Consider the following 18,077-nt stretch of genomic DNA (forward strand, 5'->3'; position numbering starts at 1 on the left):
GAATCTGATTTAGAGGTTGAGGATACCCATGTCTTTCTGGAAAAAAAAACTCAAACACAAACTGGGTGATGAAAGCATGGGCATCACAACCTTCTCTTAAACTTTGACTGTAGGAACTGCCACTTTTCTTTCTCTCCCACATTTTTTCCTGTTCACTCTGGCCTTGTCACTGGCACACCTACCAGAAGTCAGAAATGTGGGTTCATTTTGATTTCAGCTTTTGATGCCTCAAACTCATATTTCCCCTAACAGCCTACTCCAAAACACACTTGGGGGGTTCTTCTCTATTCTTGCTGAAGTTCCACCTTGTACTTAAACACCGGTGGCCAGAGGAAGGAGACACACCTGCCTCTGCACACTCACTGCCTCACAATGCCCAGTGGAGAGGAGCTCTGCCATCTCCTCGCCTTTCTGGGGGCTGTGCCTGTGTTTACCCCAAGCAGTTGCCTCATGCTATAACAGAGAGAGAAGGATGTACCCACATTTCACCTCCATGGGAATGACCTACCTGTTGGGTAAGAGTTCTGCTCTTCTTCCCCTCCCACACTCAGTGAATCAACAAATGCATGAAAAAAAACTCGAAGTCACGTGTGGATACTGCCTCACTGTGCTCATGCTGGCCCTGTGAGTCACAGATCATTTCCATGTAAACCTCATGAGAAGGGAAGGACAAGCCTTCCCTGAGATTCCTACACTCGCCAACTCGTGCTTAGTCTCCCCTACTGACTGATGGGTTAGACAGTGGAGAAAAACAATGGTGGATCCCTCCAGGCAAATGAGAGGGAAATAAACCATCCCTTACCATCTCACTCCTGATGAAAGCTCCAACCTCTGGGTAACTGAGATTGCTTCAATGGGACTGACTGTGCATATTTTAAAGGAAACTAGTGATTATGAGTTCATTTGGTGCAGGGCCTGAGTGTGCAGCTGACTGGCATGTGGCCACACAGACGGAGGGAACACCTCACCTGTGAATCCCAGCAGCTGAGACATCCCTTCAGTCCTGAGCTGCATACTCATCCATGAGCCCAGCAATGCCTCAAGAAGAACTGAGCACCTCATGAACTCGAAGGTCAGGAATGCAACCATCCGCAGCAGACACATCAAACAATATATATTTTATTGGTTTAATTTCCAAGCAAGTGAAAAACCAGAGAGAAGAAAATTTGTATAGCATAATCTCTAAAATTTATGAAGAATAATTACAACTTTTATGCAGTCTTTCATTTTGATTTGGGTGTAATTTTGACAGAAAGATGATCTAAAATTTTTACCATACTTTGAAGGACACTATTGAAAGTATATAAATCATAAACTGTATCTGAAATATCTTAGTCATAGCAGAGAACACAGAGTTCAGAAACTTCTCCTAAAAATGCTGATTTCTGTTTTATGATTTCAGCCTTCTGGCTATTATTAGAGCTTGTAATAATTACCATTTTTACCTTGAGATTTGAGAAGAAGCTAAGTCTCACAGCGAATGGAATGTGTCTGAATAATTCATTGCAAGTAAATAAGGATTTGGTTTTCAAATATAGAGAGGACTTTCTAGATACAGCACTCTGGAAATACTGTATTAAGTATATTTATTATCCATGGAAGGCAAACATATATCTGCAATTATTCCAAAGATTTAATTTTGCAGTAATTGGAGTATTTAGATCAAAGAGCCTGCATTCATATGAAATGAATATGTACTTATACCTCCTATATACTTAGAAAGTTAAGAAATAAACCCTTATACTTTTTCTACATAGTGTTTCAAAATATTTATGCCCCTTTTGTATCTGCAGTCCTTGGGGTTGCAGTGTGCTAAATTTCTTTCTTTGAATTTTTTTTTCACATTATAGGAGGGATGTTCTTTCTACAAACTTAAAGTGCATGTCATTTAAAAGTGACTCTTCCTACTTCAAGATTTTCCACAGAGTTTTGGTACTGAGAAGAATTTGTCTTCATTGATGGAAAGACATATCATACTGGCAGGAACACTCCACTTACTAGAAGGGAAATATTATCCTTTGTTGAGCTGAAAGATTCCTTATGTATCTTCCATCAATCTGAAGCATTGTGACATTTCCTATCACTGTACCACAAGGATGTTCCTTCTGGGAAATGCACAGACTATACTAATGAGTATGTTCATACATCAGAGGAAATCTTTCTTTTCCCCCTGTAAAATGGCAAAATTATTCTTGATCTAATATTACTAGACCACAGCAGAGAGAATGTGTAATTGACTGTAAATAATAGGTCAAAATGACCAAGCATGACATTTTTAAAGTTCAAATCCTCTCATGCGTAGTTATCATACATTGCATTATGGATATTCACAAACAGTATTTGTCAAGCCACTGTGTACCAAAGTGACTTATCTTCTACTAAATGCAACAACAAGTGAAACAGAGCTCGTTGAGGTTGCTTTCAATTTCCTTTTCTAATTTCTGTGCCATTTTAAACAAATGACACAGCGGTGAGTCGAAGAGAACAGAGCAGAGCAGCAGAGATCACCTGAAGGTCAGCATACAACAGGTCTCTTCATATGAAATCTGCCAGAGCTGCGCTGGCTTTCTACCCAACAAAGCAATGTTCTGCATAACAGAGAGGCAGGGAGTGAAGCAGTTAAGAGATTTAGATACCAGGAAACTGCTTTTCAAGGCTCCAAAAGCCTGCTCATTACAACCTCAGATAATTGACTATTAGAGAGATAAACCCCCTGCTTTTCAAAGCAGACATCAAGGAGCAGACCTTGGGCTCTGAAGTGGAAGGTACAACTCTCAAAACTGATTCTAAGTTTACATACATATGAAAAACCCCTCTCTTTCCACGTACTTTATGGCAGATTGTAAGAAACAGATAATGTCTCTTCTCATTTCCATTACAAAGCTCTGCTGAGAGATTGTTCCAGCTGAAGTGGGTAGAACCAGTTCTTCAAAAGAACAAAAGAAAGAACAAACCATTATACATTAAAAAAAAAGGAAAAAAAAAGAAAAAAGAGAAAGAAGAAAGAGCATTTTTGAATTCTGATTTGTGCACTGGGTGATGAGCTTCCTCTTTCCCATCCTGTGCTGCTCTGTGGTAGTCACTCCCCTTTCAGAATGACTGTTTGACCAACTCTTTCACAAAGCTGCCTGCCTCCCTCTGGGGATATGCTCAAACAACCCAAGGATTGCTCCAGCCAGAAGCACTTTCACACAGCTGGAGCCAAAATTGCCCCAAGGAAGATCTAAATCATATTGGATGAGAGTTGTGATGGTGCTTTTAACGGGGTCAAAATTTCACTTCCCAGATGGCAATAGAGCAGCCAATCTAGGAGAATTTCTTCTTCCAGAAGGAGTTCCTGGAAGCATAAAGTCATTCCGTAGCTAGCTGGACACATGTTGAGGGTCATAAAACACCTGACTTCAATGTATTCAGTCTTGATTTACATAGACTTTCCATGTGTTTTGTTGTTTTTGTTTTCCTTTTTTTTTTTTGGGGGGGGGATTGTTTTGTGTTGTTTTTCTTTTTCTCCACAGCTTCCTTTATTTATTTTTTTAAATTTTCACAATAATCAATATTTCAGATTAATTCTTAGGTTTCAGACATTTGCACTCAGAAATCAGAAAGCATGAGTCTTGTTTAGGAGCTTTCAAAAGCCTTTTAAGAAGGGCATTATGAAATGAACAGAGTAAGAAAAAAGAATACTTTGACCTGTTCATGATGGGGAAGCATCCAAACTTTCAAGAGTTCTCTTAAGTGACCATTAGATATTGCTGAGGATAAATAAATTTGTGTAGAAAATGAATGTATTACTTGAAAAATCTCTAATTAGGAATAATGTGTCAGCATCCACAAATATATAAGGAAACAAGAGTGTGGGACTCAGAAATCATGGAATGGCTTGGGTTGGAAGAGACCGAAAAGATCATTTAGCTCCAACTCCCCTTCCATAGGCAGGGACACTATCACATAAAAAAATCCCAGGGAAGACATTGTGTAAAATAAATCATATGGAAAAGTAACAAATGGAAGGGAAAGAAGTTGAGAACAAATGGATGGAATTCCTTCACAGGGAATGAGTTTTGCAAATAGCATTCTGAATCTTCATTAACTTTGTGCCTTTTTTGGCATCCTCACACACCACTTCTGAAGGGGGAGACACAGATTTCCCAATAATTCCCTATTTTCCATTGCTTTCAGAATGTCTACACATCACCTTCAGCTTCCTATTAGAAAAGCTGAATGCTCTGCTTCTCTCATGACACTCTCCCACTGTTCTCTTCCCACCCACATTGTTTCTAAAATATGTTTTGCATCCTCTCTCCTAATTGGGGTTTTAACAAAGCAGCAGAAGGAAGTAGTGTATTATTGTGTTTATTTTCCTTCATTCAGATGTGGCTTTCTGACAACGAAGTTGGGCTTGTTTTGGGAGTCATCCACTCCCAATCCAATAAAACTTGATCAAACCTGTTGCATCCTGAAGCAATTTGCAGAACAGAGTTATGGCTGCTGCAACCTAATCACAAGCAAAAACATGTAGGTGAGCTGTAATTATCAACAGTTTTGCCATCTGATACCATTTACAGCAAACAGACAATTACCAGAAGCAAATGAGTGGAAGCTTTTTCTTTTTTTTTTGTGTAACTGACTACTGACTTTTCCCTGTAGTTGCACAAAAATTTCATCTCCACCAGAGAATCTATCCCGAGCATTTTTCTTCACTGGAGGTCGGAGGCTGGATTTCTGTATTCTCCTTCAGCACTGGAAGTACTTGAGACCCAACTGATAAAATATCTGGCAAGGAAGAGCGCAAGGGCTGGTTCATAAGATAGATGCCAAAGTTTGTCTGAAAAAAAGCAAAATATTTACTAAGATGCAACACATGTTAGGGCAATCAAATCAATAGAGGCTCTCACAACCCAGGTATGTTTAGAAGAACAATATTGCTTTAAGAATAAGGAGGTATGTACTATGTCCATGTAATTAAGAACATTCTCAACTCATTAATTATAATAGACTGGTAAACAAAAGCTAATGCCAGGCTATTCAAGAATAGCTTAAGTAAGTGGATAAATAACACAGTATTTCATCATGAGCTCCACAGTATCATATATGTAATTCATGCTCACTCACAATCTTGTTATTTAATGACTGTTCTGGCTTCTTGACAAATACAGTTAATGCATTGTCACAAACAAAGGCTCTGCAGCATGAGAACACTAGTATGTTCCAACAGCAAGGAAGTCTTGCATCTTCTACCATGAATTATTCGCTTTGTTAACAGAACTTTATTCTGTCTAGCCTCTGTGAGTTTCCCTTCATTTGTTTTTATGAATATTTTAGCATGTTTTACAGAAAATATTCAGAAAGTTTGTTTTATTATTGCTCCTGCTTGTTAAGTGTCATTATCTGTGAATCTATCCTACATAAATATTAGAACTATTTAGAAGGTGTCTCTGAAATACTGAGTAATGAAATGAATGAAATATCTACTTTGCCCACTGACCATACAACCCTCACAGGCACCAAAAACCTGATCTGTGTGTCTGCATTCTTATGTGAGGTCTTGATCTCAAGCACTTGAATGTTACAGTTGTGGGTGTGATCTGGAAATGTCACAGGAAGAGACTGGTGTGGTTTTGTGGTTTTGTTTTCCAGCAGTGGAGAATTTAGAAATATGCAAGAAAAAGACTTGTCATCTCATGACAGTATTTTCCAAAGAATTAGATAATAGTTAATAAAAAAAATATATTAAGTAGGAAATAAAGGAATGCTGAAGACCATGTTAAATTAATAACTGATTTTCAGACTTCAGAAAGTCTTTCCTCTTTAAACTGAAGACCTTGGAAATCCAATACTAATTTTCTTGTCTCTTTTTGCAAGCTTCAAAAAAAAGTATTTTTCTTTGGTAGACTACAGCCAAAATGTAGAAGTCATTCTAAAGTGTAAAGTAAATAAATAAGCAAATGAAATTACTTAAAACCAAAATTCTATTATCCTTCTCTATTTCCTGATTACATTTACTGCCATTGTTCAGATCAATGATTCTGAAATTGAGTGAATTACATTAAGAGCAGGTTTAAAAAAAATAGAAGGTAAAAGGAATTGCAATAAATAAAAAAAAATAGTGTTAGGTGAATTTAAGGGACCATATTTCACAGACTAAACATGAAGGCAGTAAGTTTTCTCCTATGCTTGCACTGTCTAATTAAATAAAGATGCAGCAATGAGGTAACACAGAACAGCTTTTAGGCTTTGAAGAATTCATGAGAGGTAAGATTGAGACCGACTCCCAAATAAGAGAGATTCTGTAAAGCAGAGATCTATCCAAACATGGCCTCAGACTCCAAATTTGGGTCTTTCTGTTTCCTTTGTAATCCTAAACATCAACAAGAAAAATGGGCCCCAAGCTTAGGTATTTTTGGCTACATGTGCTACTCCTTCATCTCACTGGCATCTCACATGTAGAGGGCATGAGCTGGACCATCAGGCCTATCCTAGCACTGGCACTTTTTTGGGTACCAGTGGCTATGAGGGTGTCCATGCTAAGTACACACAGGGTATATCCTTATGGCAGTGTTCCAGTATTTAATGCTGAGGAATGACTGCAGCACTGTAAGATTCCAACCCTCTAGCACAGTGACTGTGTTGCATCAACCATGCTGCCATAATGGTGTTAGTAACTGTTTCATTCAAAATATTAAAGTACATAGTCTTATTTTTCCATTTTTACTTTTCTCTCATTCATTGACAAGTTTCTCTGTTGGCATAAATTATGGATTTTTCAGCCTTGTGGTTAATAACCTGCATTTACCTCCTACACCCTAGTGCAAAAATAACAGTTGCCATGATTTTTTAAAAAAATCAAGCAGTTATAAAACACATATTGTAAAATTAATATTAGTTCATGCTACACTGCATTTCACACAGAAAGGAATTTTATAACTCATCCATGTAAATGAGCTTATTTGCTGCATGAGAAGTTTATATTTATTGTATTGTCATCATGAAGTATCTTATAACGAGACAAGAATAAATCTGGGCAGATTGTTCACTGTGAAGAACTTAATTGACCAATTTTTGCTACTGCAAATAATTTAGCAGGGTTTTGGGTTTTTTTAAATGCACCTTAAAACATTCAGAATTATTTAAGAAAATGCATGTCTGAATACATCTTGTCTTCAGGAGTTTTCAAGTACTGTTTCAATAGTGGTCTTTAGTATTTTCCTTCTCAGATTTGGCTTCTAAAGTCTCAGTATTTTTTTCAGTGAGCAATGCCTAAGGAGTTTCCAAGGTGATGATATACTGATGGTATACATATTTTAGTACTAATGCCTGGTTGGAATTGCCGACCTCTGGTTTTTTGTGAATGTTCTTAAACCCAAAATTTAGCCTGTGATTGCCAGAAGTGGATTTAACATTTTTGAAGTAAATTTCCCAGGTTTTTCAATAATTACAAATAATGACTCAGCAAGTACTGATAATAGCAATCACACAAACACCCCTGCCAAGCAACCACAAAAACTGCATCTGCCACTTCAGCTCTGTTTCAAGAGAAAGATAAAATGTACAAATCGGCCCTTCTCACATTTCTGATGAAAAATGAGGCTTTCAGACGCAGAGATTATAGCCTGCAGAGTTATTACAGTGAACTGCATAATCTCTGCCTGCTGCTGCTACCTTTTCCTGGCTTCAAGGGCATTTTACTCTGCATATAATCTTCGCAGACACACCAAGAACTGTGCAGGGAGTGCAGGACTGTTAGCTCCGTGGCTTTATCTGGCAGTAGAGAGTCTTCCCGTCACTGTTAAATTTTACAGGGACAAAAAATGTAAAGTTTCTTGATTAGGAAAAAGCAAGACCACTGCTGGGAGAAATAGAGAAAACATACATATTCTTGCCAACAGTGAATCATATGATAGTCATCACACTCACTTAAAGGAGGAGCTATGAAATGCTGTCATTCTTGCATGTTGTTTCAAGCTCATTTACTCGATCAACAGTGATATGCTCTGCTCAGAAATTCACTGCCAGAGAAATGCCCTGTGTGCACTATCCCCTTTTGTAAGACAGAAACCTGAGGTGCTACATCTGACTAAGGCCTGAGGTGAGATACCTTCAAGCTACAGCTCCCAAAGAATCAGTTAACACAGACTAGAACTTGGTAGGGAAATACCCTGTTGGATTGTGCAACAAGCACATAAATCATACAGCATGCTAATACTTAGCTTTGGATGGATGAGTTCTGGATTTTGCCCCCAGATGCAGCTCGCAGCTGTCATCTCCCAGCAGATAAATTTACCTGTCCAGGTCTGAACATTTATTCATACAGTAACATAGCCTCCCTCTCATTCAAAAACTTGGGAGATGCAACTATTAAAATGGAATATTTTTTAAATGTAAGAATGTTTTATTAGCTTTAGATTTACCAAACCTTATTAGCAAAACCTTAGGAGAATGGAAGTACTCACTTTTGACATGCTGATTTTTTTATATTGGAAAAAGGGAAATTTTTAAGTTGGTGTCAATAAAACCCCATATTGTTCTGTTGAAAATATCTGGACTGCAGAGTGTTTTCTTAAGAATGGATTTTCCTTTGCTGTACCATAAATAAATGCATTTTCCAGTTCAGCCACCAATGAGAAAAGAGAACCATATCATTTCAGAGGTCTATTAATTACAACAATCACTGTTCTCAAATGTTCCATATATTTGAATGTAAAGCATTGCATGGTGTAAAGCCCTGAACTACTATGAAAATAATGATAATGATGCATCAGATATGAGAGATCATTTGCTATCCTTGCTAATGTTTCAGTAAGCAATCCAAAGGTATGGCATCTAATTCTGCAGGAAAAGAAGATTTCCCAAGGCACAATGAGATACATAAAGGAGGATCAACAGCCCCCAGGAAAAAACACAAGCCTATTAGTGTATGAAGGCATGTGCAAACATAATGGATTTCCCTTGATGTGCTGCTATCCATACATTTAGACCAGGGCAGACTGCTAATGCAATAACTCCCTTTGCTACCTTGACAGCAAGTCCCAGCTTATAGCACTGCTGCAAATCCACCCACAGGGCTTCCGCTGTCATTAGCGCTAAACTGCACCTGCAAAACACTGAAGAGAGGCAAGAATTCTCTGTTCTCCGTTTCCATCCATGGGTGTTTTGCATCAGGTGGTGAGGCATGTGAAACAGCATGTGGCCATTTGCTTAATGTAGTTCTCTAGTCTTTCATAGTCTCCTGCAGCAGCAGAGCACTCTGTCACACGAGGAGAGCTCATCTTTCCTTTCCAGTCAAAAATTACAGGAGCAATCCTGAATGAGTGTTTATTCAGAAAGCAAAGCACAAGTTTACTTTGTAGAGGTGTTTGCATTTTATGTCAAACAATGACATAAAACGTTTCATAAAAAGCAAGGCCTCAGCACCATGCTTTACATTTATCAGGAAACATGCAAATTGCTTGCGTGGCTAGTTACAGTAGCTGGTTCTGACTTTCAGCTGCAATCCATCTATGCAAAGGTTCAGTCTTTCAATTTGAAGTACCAGGTTCTCAGAGTCTCAGAGGAATGGAGAAAAACAGGATTTCAGAAATAAATATTGAACTACCTCTTACAAGCCTTACATTATTTAGGTCATTACTGAAGATCATTGGCAGTGCTGCTATTTGGGCTACTTGTTTCATAAATTTCCCTGTAATTTTTTCAGGTTGGTGTTCTTGGAAAAAAACAAAGCAAAATGGTAAATATTGACATCTGGCTCTCTATGTGCAGTATCTTTAATGTTTTGGCAATCAACTAGCTAAAGCAGCTTTTCAAAAAACTGGGAAATTATCTTAAATCTTATTTTTCTGCAATTTTTTTTTTTTTGTAGTTTGAATCAGATTATTGACAGATGGGAGAAAACACTGCTAAATTCCTTCACTGAATCTGCATCTGATAAAAAAAAAAGAAAATGAAGTCTATTAGATGACTCCTTAGCAGAAAAGCACATGCTAGAGATATGAGTCACCAAAGGATTAGCTCTGCAATTTAACACAGTCACATGAACTCGATGTTCTTTCTCTCTCCCCACTTCGAGCTGTGAAAGGTTTGGATCAGTGTCGTCTGCTAGGTCTGCTGAACACACTGAAAACGCCAAAGTCCTCCTGGGTGCTGCTCACTGATCATCAGCTGGTGCCATCACCACAGAGGTGACATGCAAGACAGAAAGGCTCGGAGGTCTTCTCAGATCAGACCAGGCAAAACTACCACTTCAAACTCTCAGTTGTCAGCTAACCCAGAGGACTCACCCTTATGCAGAGCAGGGCATGCTCACAAGATCCCATCTGCCTGCAGCACTGAAGGATGGGAAAAATAAAAAAAGGCTGAAAGCCTGTGTGCTTGCAGCATGAATATTGGCGCCTGGCAGAGAGAGACAGCTCTTCCCTGCGGAGATCAGCAGCGCCTGCCTTGCCTCACCTCGCCGTGTGGCTTTCATCCAGAGCCAGCTTCTGCTCCACAGCCTGGATTGCTCTCTTTGCCTTAGTCCTGCTGGAACGAGTTACTTGGTTCTAGCAATGCTTCTACCAAGAAAATCTCTGCATTGCTGAGTTAATCAGAATGAAAGAGGAGCTCATCTTCGCTGTTGGAAACAAGCAGAAGATGCTTTCCCTCTCCTGAGAATCTGAGTAAGGTTTTGTCACCATTCTCTCCCTGAGTACAAAGTGATTTCTCTCTACAGAGGTTTCAAGTCATAATCCAGTAAAACCCATATGGGCAGAACACCCCATGTGGCAGCAGGGAGCATCCCTACCCAGAGTGCCCAAATGCGCTCTGAAATGTCCCACATGCTCCAGCTGTGGCTCACCATTACCCAGAAAGGGCCCCTGTCCTCAGGGGCCGGGAGCTCATCTCACAAAGGCTCATGCACTGTGGTGCCCTGGACCAGAGCCTGCTGAGCATCCCTAAGTCACCTCAGGTCAGGGGGAAGCTGTGCCTCGACAGCCAGCCCTGCCCGCGCTGGCTCCCCGATGGAGCCAGAGGAGCAATTCACCAAGGATAACAGCCAACGAAAAGAGCCCTTTGTTTGCTTAATGAGTCACTGAGACGAATCAATTCATTATTTTTTCCCCCTAAACATAGAATGCGGTATTTGTAACTTGTTTGTGCATTGTCTGGTGAATGATTTCCAAGCTATTTGTTATTGCTCTGTGCCAATGGTGCGCCGGGGCTCTGGTGCTTGGCGGGAACTGGCGAGGCTCCCGAGCCCCGACTGCCTGAGACACTTCAACAACAGAAGCTTAACGAGCAGGAAGCAATGAATTTTGAATAAGGATTTTCAGCTAAATAAATACGTAAGAGGAGATTTGTGGAGCTTTAGGGATGCCGAACTGTCTAGCCATCATCTGAGCACCCTCAATTCCAAGAAGCAATGCAACCTCAGGAAGCAGGACTCCAAATGAGTGCCTGTATTTCACACTTACTCTCCAGTCACTTTCTTAAGCAATTACACTCCACTTGGATTATATTCACAGCTGCTCTGTTTTTCCTGCTAACTAGTTTCCCAGGGTAAGAATAGTGTTTAGTCTTACAAGCCAACTGTATAATTTCAAACACTTTCTGATTTTTCTGCATATGTTTTTTTCTTAGAAGACATCAGTGCATCAGCTTGTGTTTTTAAGACCAATATAAGCACATTGTAAAGAAGTATATACTGAATAAAAGCTAGCACAGTTAAAAATAATGCATATTAACAGTCCATTTCTGAATAAAAATTGTATTGAGCATTTTATGGACATAAATCATGTCATATCTGGGTTGTAAGTGCATCCTCTCTTTACAGAAAAAATCCAAATGGTAACAATTAGCACAACAACTTAACTGAGAATATTCTCTCAGCAGATATTTCACTGCACATGCAATAAAGTCACTACTTCTTTCATTACAGCTATTTTGAAGTACTGTACTGACCTTTCTACCTCTGGCAGCAGACAGGGATTGCAGAACTTCTTTGTTTCGTTCCCCAGACTGTTGATCAATGCAGATTATTTGACATCTGCTACAAGGACCCACAACCTGAAATTTTAGTTAAAGAAAGTTCATGGCTGTTTATCAAAGCAGTACAACATTGAACAGTACAAGCTTCTGACCATCATAATATCTTAAACACATACCTCTTGCATACTTTCTCTGTGGTTTTTTAAGCTTTCATTATGTAAAAGGTCAGGTCTGTTCACCTAATGTAGTAGGTCTACTGGCAAAAGTCTCACTGGATGTTTAATTCACATTTTTTTAAGGTAAACTTTCTCAGAGACAGAATCTGAGAAATACCAGACATTTACATATTTGTATTTCCTGATGGCTTCACTTTTGTGGGTTAGCAGTGCTGCTTGCCCAAAGAACTGAATACAAAATTAAGCCAGTGCCTCAGGATTCAACCCAAGGAGGATTTTCTTGGGAGTGTTTTAGTGCAGCTGAAATGTACAATATCTTCCTTAGATGCATGGCACTTTTAGATAATCAGAATGTAAAATGTTAACATATACAAGTTAAAATAAGCAGAATAAATAATTTATCCTCTATAATCTACTACATATTTTGCTAACATCATATGTAATTGTTCTCAAAGTTAATTGTTGTTTGAACAACACCTTAGTGTGCTTTTAGAGAAAAAAAACAACCCTGCAACAAATTTCCTCTTAGAGCTTTAAGATGGAGAAGGACGACATATTGCACTTTCACTTAACATTCTATCCCTAACTTTACCAAAGCTGTAAGTTATAGAAATTAAGTCTTACAGTATCCCAGTATACTCATTCTACTTTTGTAAAATGTGTCATAAATTTCAAATAGGGCAAATAATTAAACTGTACACTTCAAACATTTTATATGCTGATCTGAAGTGGTATTTCAGGTTTTTGAGATGCATCTAGAACTGCTGGTATAACTCAGTGTAATCATCAACATCACACATCAACTTTTTTTAGAAAAGCATTTTCCACTGCTTTAGTTTTTTTAATTAAAAAAAACAACATGACAGAGAAGGAAATATTTTTCCTTGCTTTACTTTGTTCAACAGTTTCTACCATTTTCGTGGCATCAAGAAGTATTAACATAATTTCCACTGTTACTACATCAATATCTGAAGAAGAACCTAGCAGAGATGGGAAAAGACAATGCAAGTTGCATAAGCCTTTCTATTTTTGCCTTGTTTTCCTAAAGTATGTCAATGCCAGAAACAGGAATGCCTTTTCATTTTGTATCTTTACAGTAACTTATTAACAGGAGTTTCAGCTGAGCTCCCCAGTGTTACTCCAGTCTCCCACAAGTTATACACCAAGGATTTTGTCCTTTGTGTTCTTCATTTCTCACTTATAGGGATTTTCCTCAATTTTCTGTAACTCATATTGCAGCTTACTGATCAAAGTATGCATAAGAAGAGAGCAGATAAGTAATATTTTCCACCCTTGCTAAAAAAAAAAAATTCTTACAGCATGCTAACCAGAAAAAAACAGGAATGATGTCTATCACAGCTTCTAGATTTGACCTCAGCATTTCTGTTATTTGCACCTTAATTATATCTCTAAGAAAACAATGGATAAGCCACTTTCACATCCTAGGCAAAGCATCTTCAAATACATATTTCATATCTCTTCATATTTCCAGACAAATTGAACAGAACATGTAATACATGTGTGCATAATTCCCTTACGTTTCACGTGTAGCTTCTACAGATTCTTTGCTAAGAGTTTTTCTTAAGAGAATGTATTTGCAAACAAAGTCTGACTTTTCAGCATATCCCTTACAGTCCAAAGACATTATGTTGTTAGCTATGATATGAAGTACAGCATACCAAAAACCCCTACTAGGCTAAAATTAGGGACATTCCTTGAGTGGAGATTAGGGTAAAATGTGTACAACAGAGGCCACCAGTGTTCACTTGTATTCATGTCCAGTCTTTTGGCAATCAGTTGCTCGATGTGCAGCAATCCAAGGTTACATTTGGACTACTGTGCTTAACAGCAACAGGTATTCTCTACTGATGTGCTGGCTAGATATTTGCTGTAAACTCTCCCTCAAAAAACATGATTATTATTTGGTTCAGATAGACAAAGATAAGAAATGTTATGAATTATGAAATTGAAGTGTGGAGAAATATGTCAAAACTTCTCAATTATATTGAGGTAGGTTTGTTACAGGACACATCCCATTTAATTTTTATTTTTTTTTTACAGACCTCATAAATTTCACCTGCACAAACCGTGCTGCCTATGTTCTAGTCAAAGCATTCTTGCAAAAATTGGTTTGTTTTCAGGAATCAAAATGCTTTGTGATAGACTTGGACATGGACAAGAGGGAAAAGTTCACACCTGGAATTGCAGAGCACCTATGGAAATCTCAGCCCACTCTTCTTCTTCAAAGGACTCTGGTGCACTGATGACAATGTTGGCACGGAAACGTCGGATTAATTCCTCTATTTCCAGTGGCTCCTTCAATCTGTCTCACAGAGTTGCCAGAGAAAAAGAAAAAATAAAATTATTAACTGGTTTTGCACTAGATCTTTGTACTGTAATAATCTGGTGGCTCATGTCATTAAACAAATGCTTCTCCAAAATAAACTGGACCAAGTTTTATTACAAAGGCTATAGAAATGGCACAAGGTATTTGACTGTAATTTGTAAACTTTCAACTATAATACATAACCCTCTAGGTGGCTTCTTCAGTGGTGTAACCTGGAACTGCAGGTATGAAAACATGCAGACAGGTGATTGTGAGCTATGCATATGCAAATTCCCAATTTGTTATCATATGTAAGGCTGATGGTGACAAATAAAAAGATCTTTTCAGTCAGTAATCATTTGACTTGTTAAATGTAGTAGAAATAGAAGCTTCTAGAACCAAAGGCAAATAAAAATTTATTCTGCACATGCTTCAATGTCAAAGGGACAAAACCAGCAGTTGCTGAAGGTGAAAAAGGCCAGTAAAATAATTTTATGAGAGAATATATCCCTCGTATTATTATTATTTGCCTTTGGGAGTCAGCAGATTGCACCAAACGATAGGTGTTTTAAAAAAAATTAATCTCTGTGTGGTGATATCTCCCCCTCTTTACAAGCATTTGAACTGACAGAGTGTAGATTTGTGTCAGTGTGGAGAATGTATATGAGACAGAAAGAGAAGCAGACTGCATACAAATATCAGAAATCTTGCTGCATCTTTGAGTTGTCATTCTTCACTCTTCTAAAGGAGAACTTGAACAGTACCAGAAAAAAAAAAAACCTCTAAAAATTTGCAGGAGGGTTCTCTCAGTGCCATTGTTAGTGGAGAAGAACACTTCTTTTTGCATTAGCTATTAAGGACATGAAGAATTTTTGATACTCCATCAACTTTATTCTGACAACTTTGGGATATGACATCCTACAGCAGAGGCAGAAAGAGTGAAGACAATGAAGAAACAGCAGGCAGTGAAGACAAAAGTTTCTGTCCCCAAAATAAAGAAGTGAGGCCATACAGTTTAAAATGTATCCTAGTTAAAAAGAGAAAAAAACATGCAAAATCAAAGTACAGGGAAAACTTCACATCAAGCAGTCTTGGCAGAAGAGGCCTGTTAGGTGAAAAAAAAAAAAAGAGCTTGGTTTTATTTAAAATAGTCTGGATGATCTTCTGAAGCAGACAAAAGTGTGTAAGGATAAACTGCCTGTGCAGACTTTCAGTCAAACCACAGAAGCCCAGCTCCACCAAGCCCCCAGTGCTCACAAGGGCTGCAGCAGCCTGGGGGCACAAGGTGGGATGGGAAGCTGCAAGGCTACAGGTTATCCCACAGGTAATCCATGGCTGGGACACAATTTGGAATGAGTTCAGGAGATGAGAGCCAACAGGAAGCATAGATAATGCCAGTGCTCGTGCAAACAAGGAGGAACAGAGCAGCTACTTGTGAGTATGTTCAGTTATGCTGCTGTGCTCCCTAGCTTTGCTGTGGGCTCTTGGAGCTTGGGTGCTGTGTAGCCTCTACTTTTGAATGTGTTTTGCAAATAGAAGTGCCTGCCACCCCAGCCTGCACTGGTGGGGGCATCAAAAACCCCAATAACTTCAGAGCTGGGCCTGCAGTGTCCTGAGCCAGCTGCTGAGAATTACTTCAAGCTTCTACTCATCTCCCCCTTGCTGCTGAACTCAAAGACTGCAATGCCTCGGCGCTTCTCTCTGCCTTCAACGTGCTCAGGCTACTGCCAGAATACCTCACCTCTCCTGCTCCTCCCCCAGCCCTCAGAAATGCTTATAATTAATTAACAATGTGTATCTGAGCAAATTCCCATTATTTCTCCTCCCACAAAACATGCATTGGTTGGATGGAGTGACAGGTACCTTCATCCTGCAAATCTCAACAAGGATCTGTTTTAAAAATCAGTATAATGTGCCAAAGTCAGCCTAGGTGCTTTGGATTTTCACAGCAGTGGAATCTGATGAAGAATTCTTAACATATATTTAACAGACAAACCTGAAAATGAATATTCATTTCTTTAGGGTTATATTTTTAACAAGAACATTTGAGCATTAGGGCAGGCCATAAGGATTTTGATGGAGGTGATGTGTAATGGAAATTCCAGAGAGACTGATGTACATGTACCTCTCCAACAATATGCTGCATTCCAATTTTCAATTGAATTGCCATTGCTGTTTTAGATCACCTCTCAAGGGCTAAGTGCAGACTGGAAGATTAGCTTTTACTCATGGAAGATACAAAGTGAAATTATGAAAATTTAATTGAAAAGTGAAATTGTTTTATAAAACTTAGCAGGTTTCCATTAAAGAAAAACAAACCCACATGCCAAGAAGCTAAGTAATACTTTCTAAAAACCCTCCAATATTTAATAAGGACCCCTATGTGCAGTTCTTGAAAGTATATTGGATAGTTCAGTATTTGGAACATGTTCATACACCATGCTTTAGTAACATTGTAGAATGAGGATATCTGAATTAATTTCTGCAGCACCCAGAGAAGACACTGCATGGCAAAATGCATGGAAGGGAGGACATTTCCAACTCATGCTGCACAGTGGGAAGCAAGATGTTTCTCAGTCATCACTGCAGCCCCTGTCACATCTGGAGTTTCCTTTGAGGAAAGGGAGATTATAAGCCTAGTTTGCTGGTAGATATTAGGTATAAAATCAGTGGATCACCTGATGTTGAATATTTTACTGAAGTTCCCTGTTCCCCTTCATCCTGACTTGATGCTTCTTACTCTTCATCTCTGCACTCAAATGCCCTATCTGGGAGGTTCCTCATTGAGTCTCACCATGGAAAAAGCCCAGCCTGAGTAAGGGATGTCTGCAAAGAAATGTCCTCCCAAGGAGATGTAACCCAGCCAGTCAAGCCTCTCAAGAAGGTATTAACTGTCACTGAGAGAGAATAGTCAAAACACTGAGAGATGGACTGATTCAAACCTTTCCGACACATATTTCCCATGATAGTCTAAAATTGCCCGACTGTCTTCTCCTAAAGAAGGAAAACCCTCATACAATGCAAGCTCCAGGGGTCTCAGTGATGCTTCAATCAGTCAACGCAAGGGACATGTTTGGTGGGTGACCAAGAGGAGAGAAGATGATTCCAGGAAGAGGCAAGAGGGAAGTTTTGTGAGACAGCAAAGAGAGATGCTGGGGCTGTGGAATGCACAGCTATAATGGAGACCTTGAGGGAAGATTTTCTGTGGAATTTAAACCTTTCCTAGATCTTGTCAAGAAACAACAATTTCCTATTGTGAGTATATAAAAATTCTGTTGGTAATGGGTTTGTTATCTGCAAACAGTGGGCTGACTCGCTGTTTCACTTGCTGTTTCTATCTCCCACTTTTGTATAAGTAAAGCCAAATTAAATTAAGAAATAAAATTATTCCAGTCCTGAAAGTACTTTAAAAGTATTTCTGTTGTGCATATTTACTCTAAATCTTAATCATTCCCATGGGAGAGAAATTGTTCAGCCAGCAGTAAGATTTTATATTTTTACCTGCCAGATGATTTATTTTGAGAAAAACTATTTATCCTTGTTCTTCCAACAAACAGAATTTGGCTGGTTCTCAATAATATCTTTCCACCAATTCATTTGGACAAATATTTCAC

At 38.8% G+C, this 18,077-nt stretch overlaps 1 protein-coding gene across 2 annotated transcripts in view; it reads right to left on the reverse strand.

Annotated features, from left to right (window-relative positions):
- Nucleotides 1–1,103: 1,103 nt before the first annotated feature.
- MOCOS (molybdenum cofactor sulfurase) overlaps nucleotides 1,104–18,077 on the reverse strand; it is a 208,837-nt gene continuing 191,863 nt past the window's right edge. For both annotated transcript variants that reach the window (XM_085052270.1, XM_085052271.1), the window contains 3 exons: nucleotides 14,334–14,460; nucleotides 11,935–12,039; nucleotides 1,104–4,825 (listed from right to left, as the gene is read on the reverse strand). In XM_085052270.1, the coding sequence (XP_084908396.1) occupies nucleotides 4,679–4,825; nucleotides 11,935–12,039; nucleotides 14,334–14,460 (379 nt within the window). In that variant the 3' untranslated portion in view covers nucleotides 1,104–4,678. The remainder of the gene's footprint in view (nucleotides 4,826–11,934; nucleotides 12,040–14,333; nucleotides 14,461–18,077) is intronic.

Source organism: Lichenostomus cassidix, chromosome 2 (assembly GCF_008360975.1).
Source record: "Lichenostomus cassidix isolate B80296 chromosome 2, HeHo_3.0, whole genome shotgun sequence".
NCBI classification, from domain to species: Eukaryota; Metazoa; Chordata; class Aves; order Passeriformes; family Meliphagidae; genus Lichenostomus; species Lichenostomus cassidix.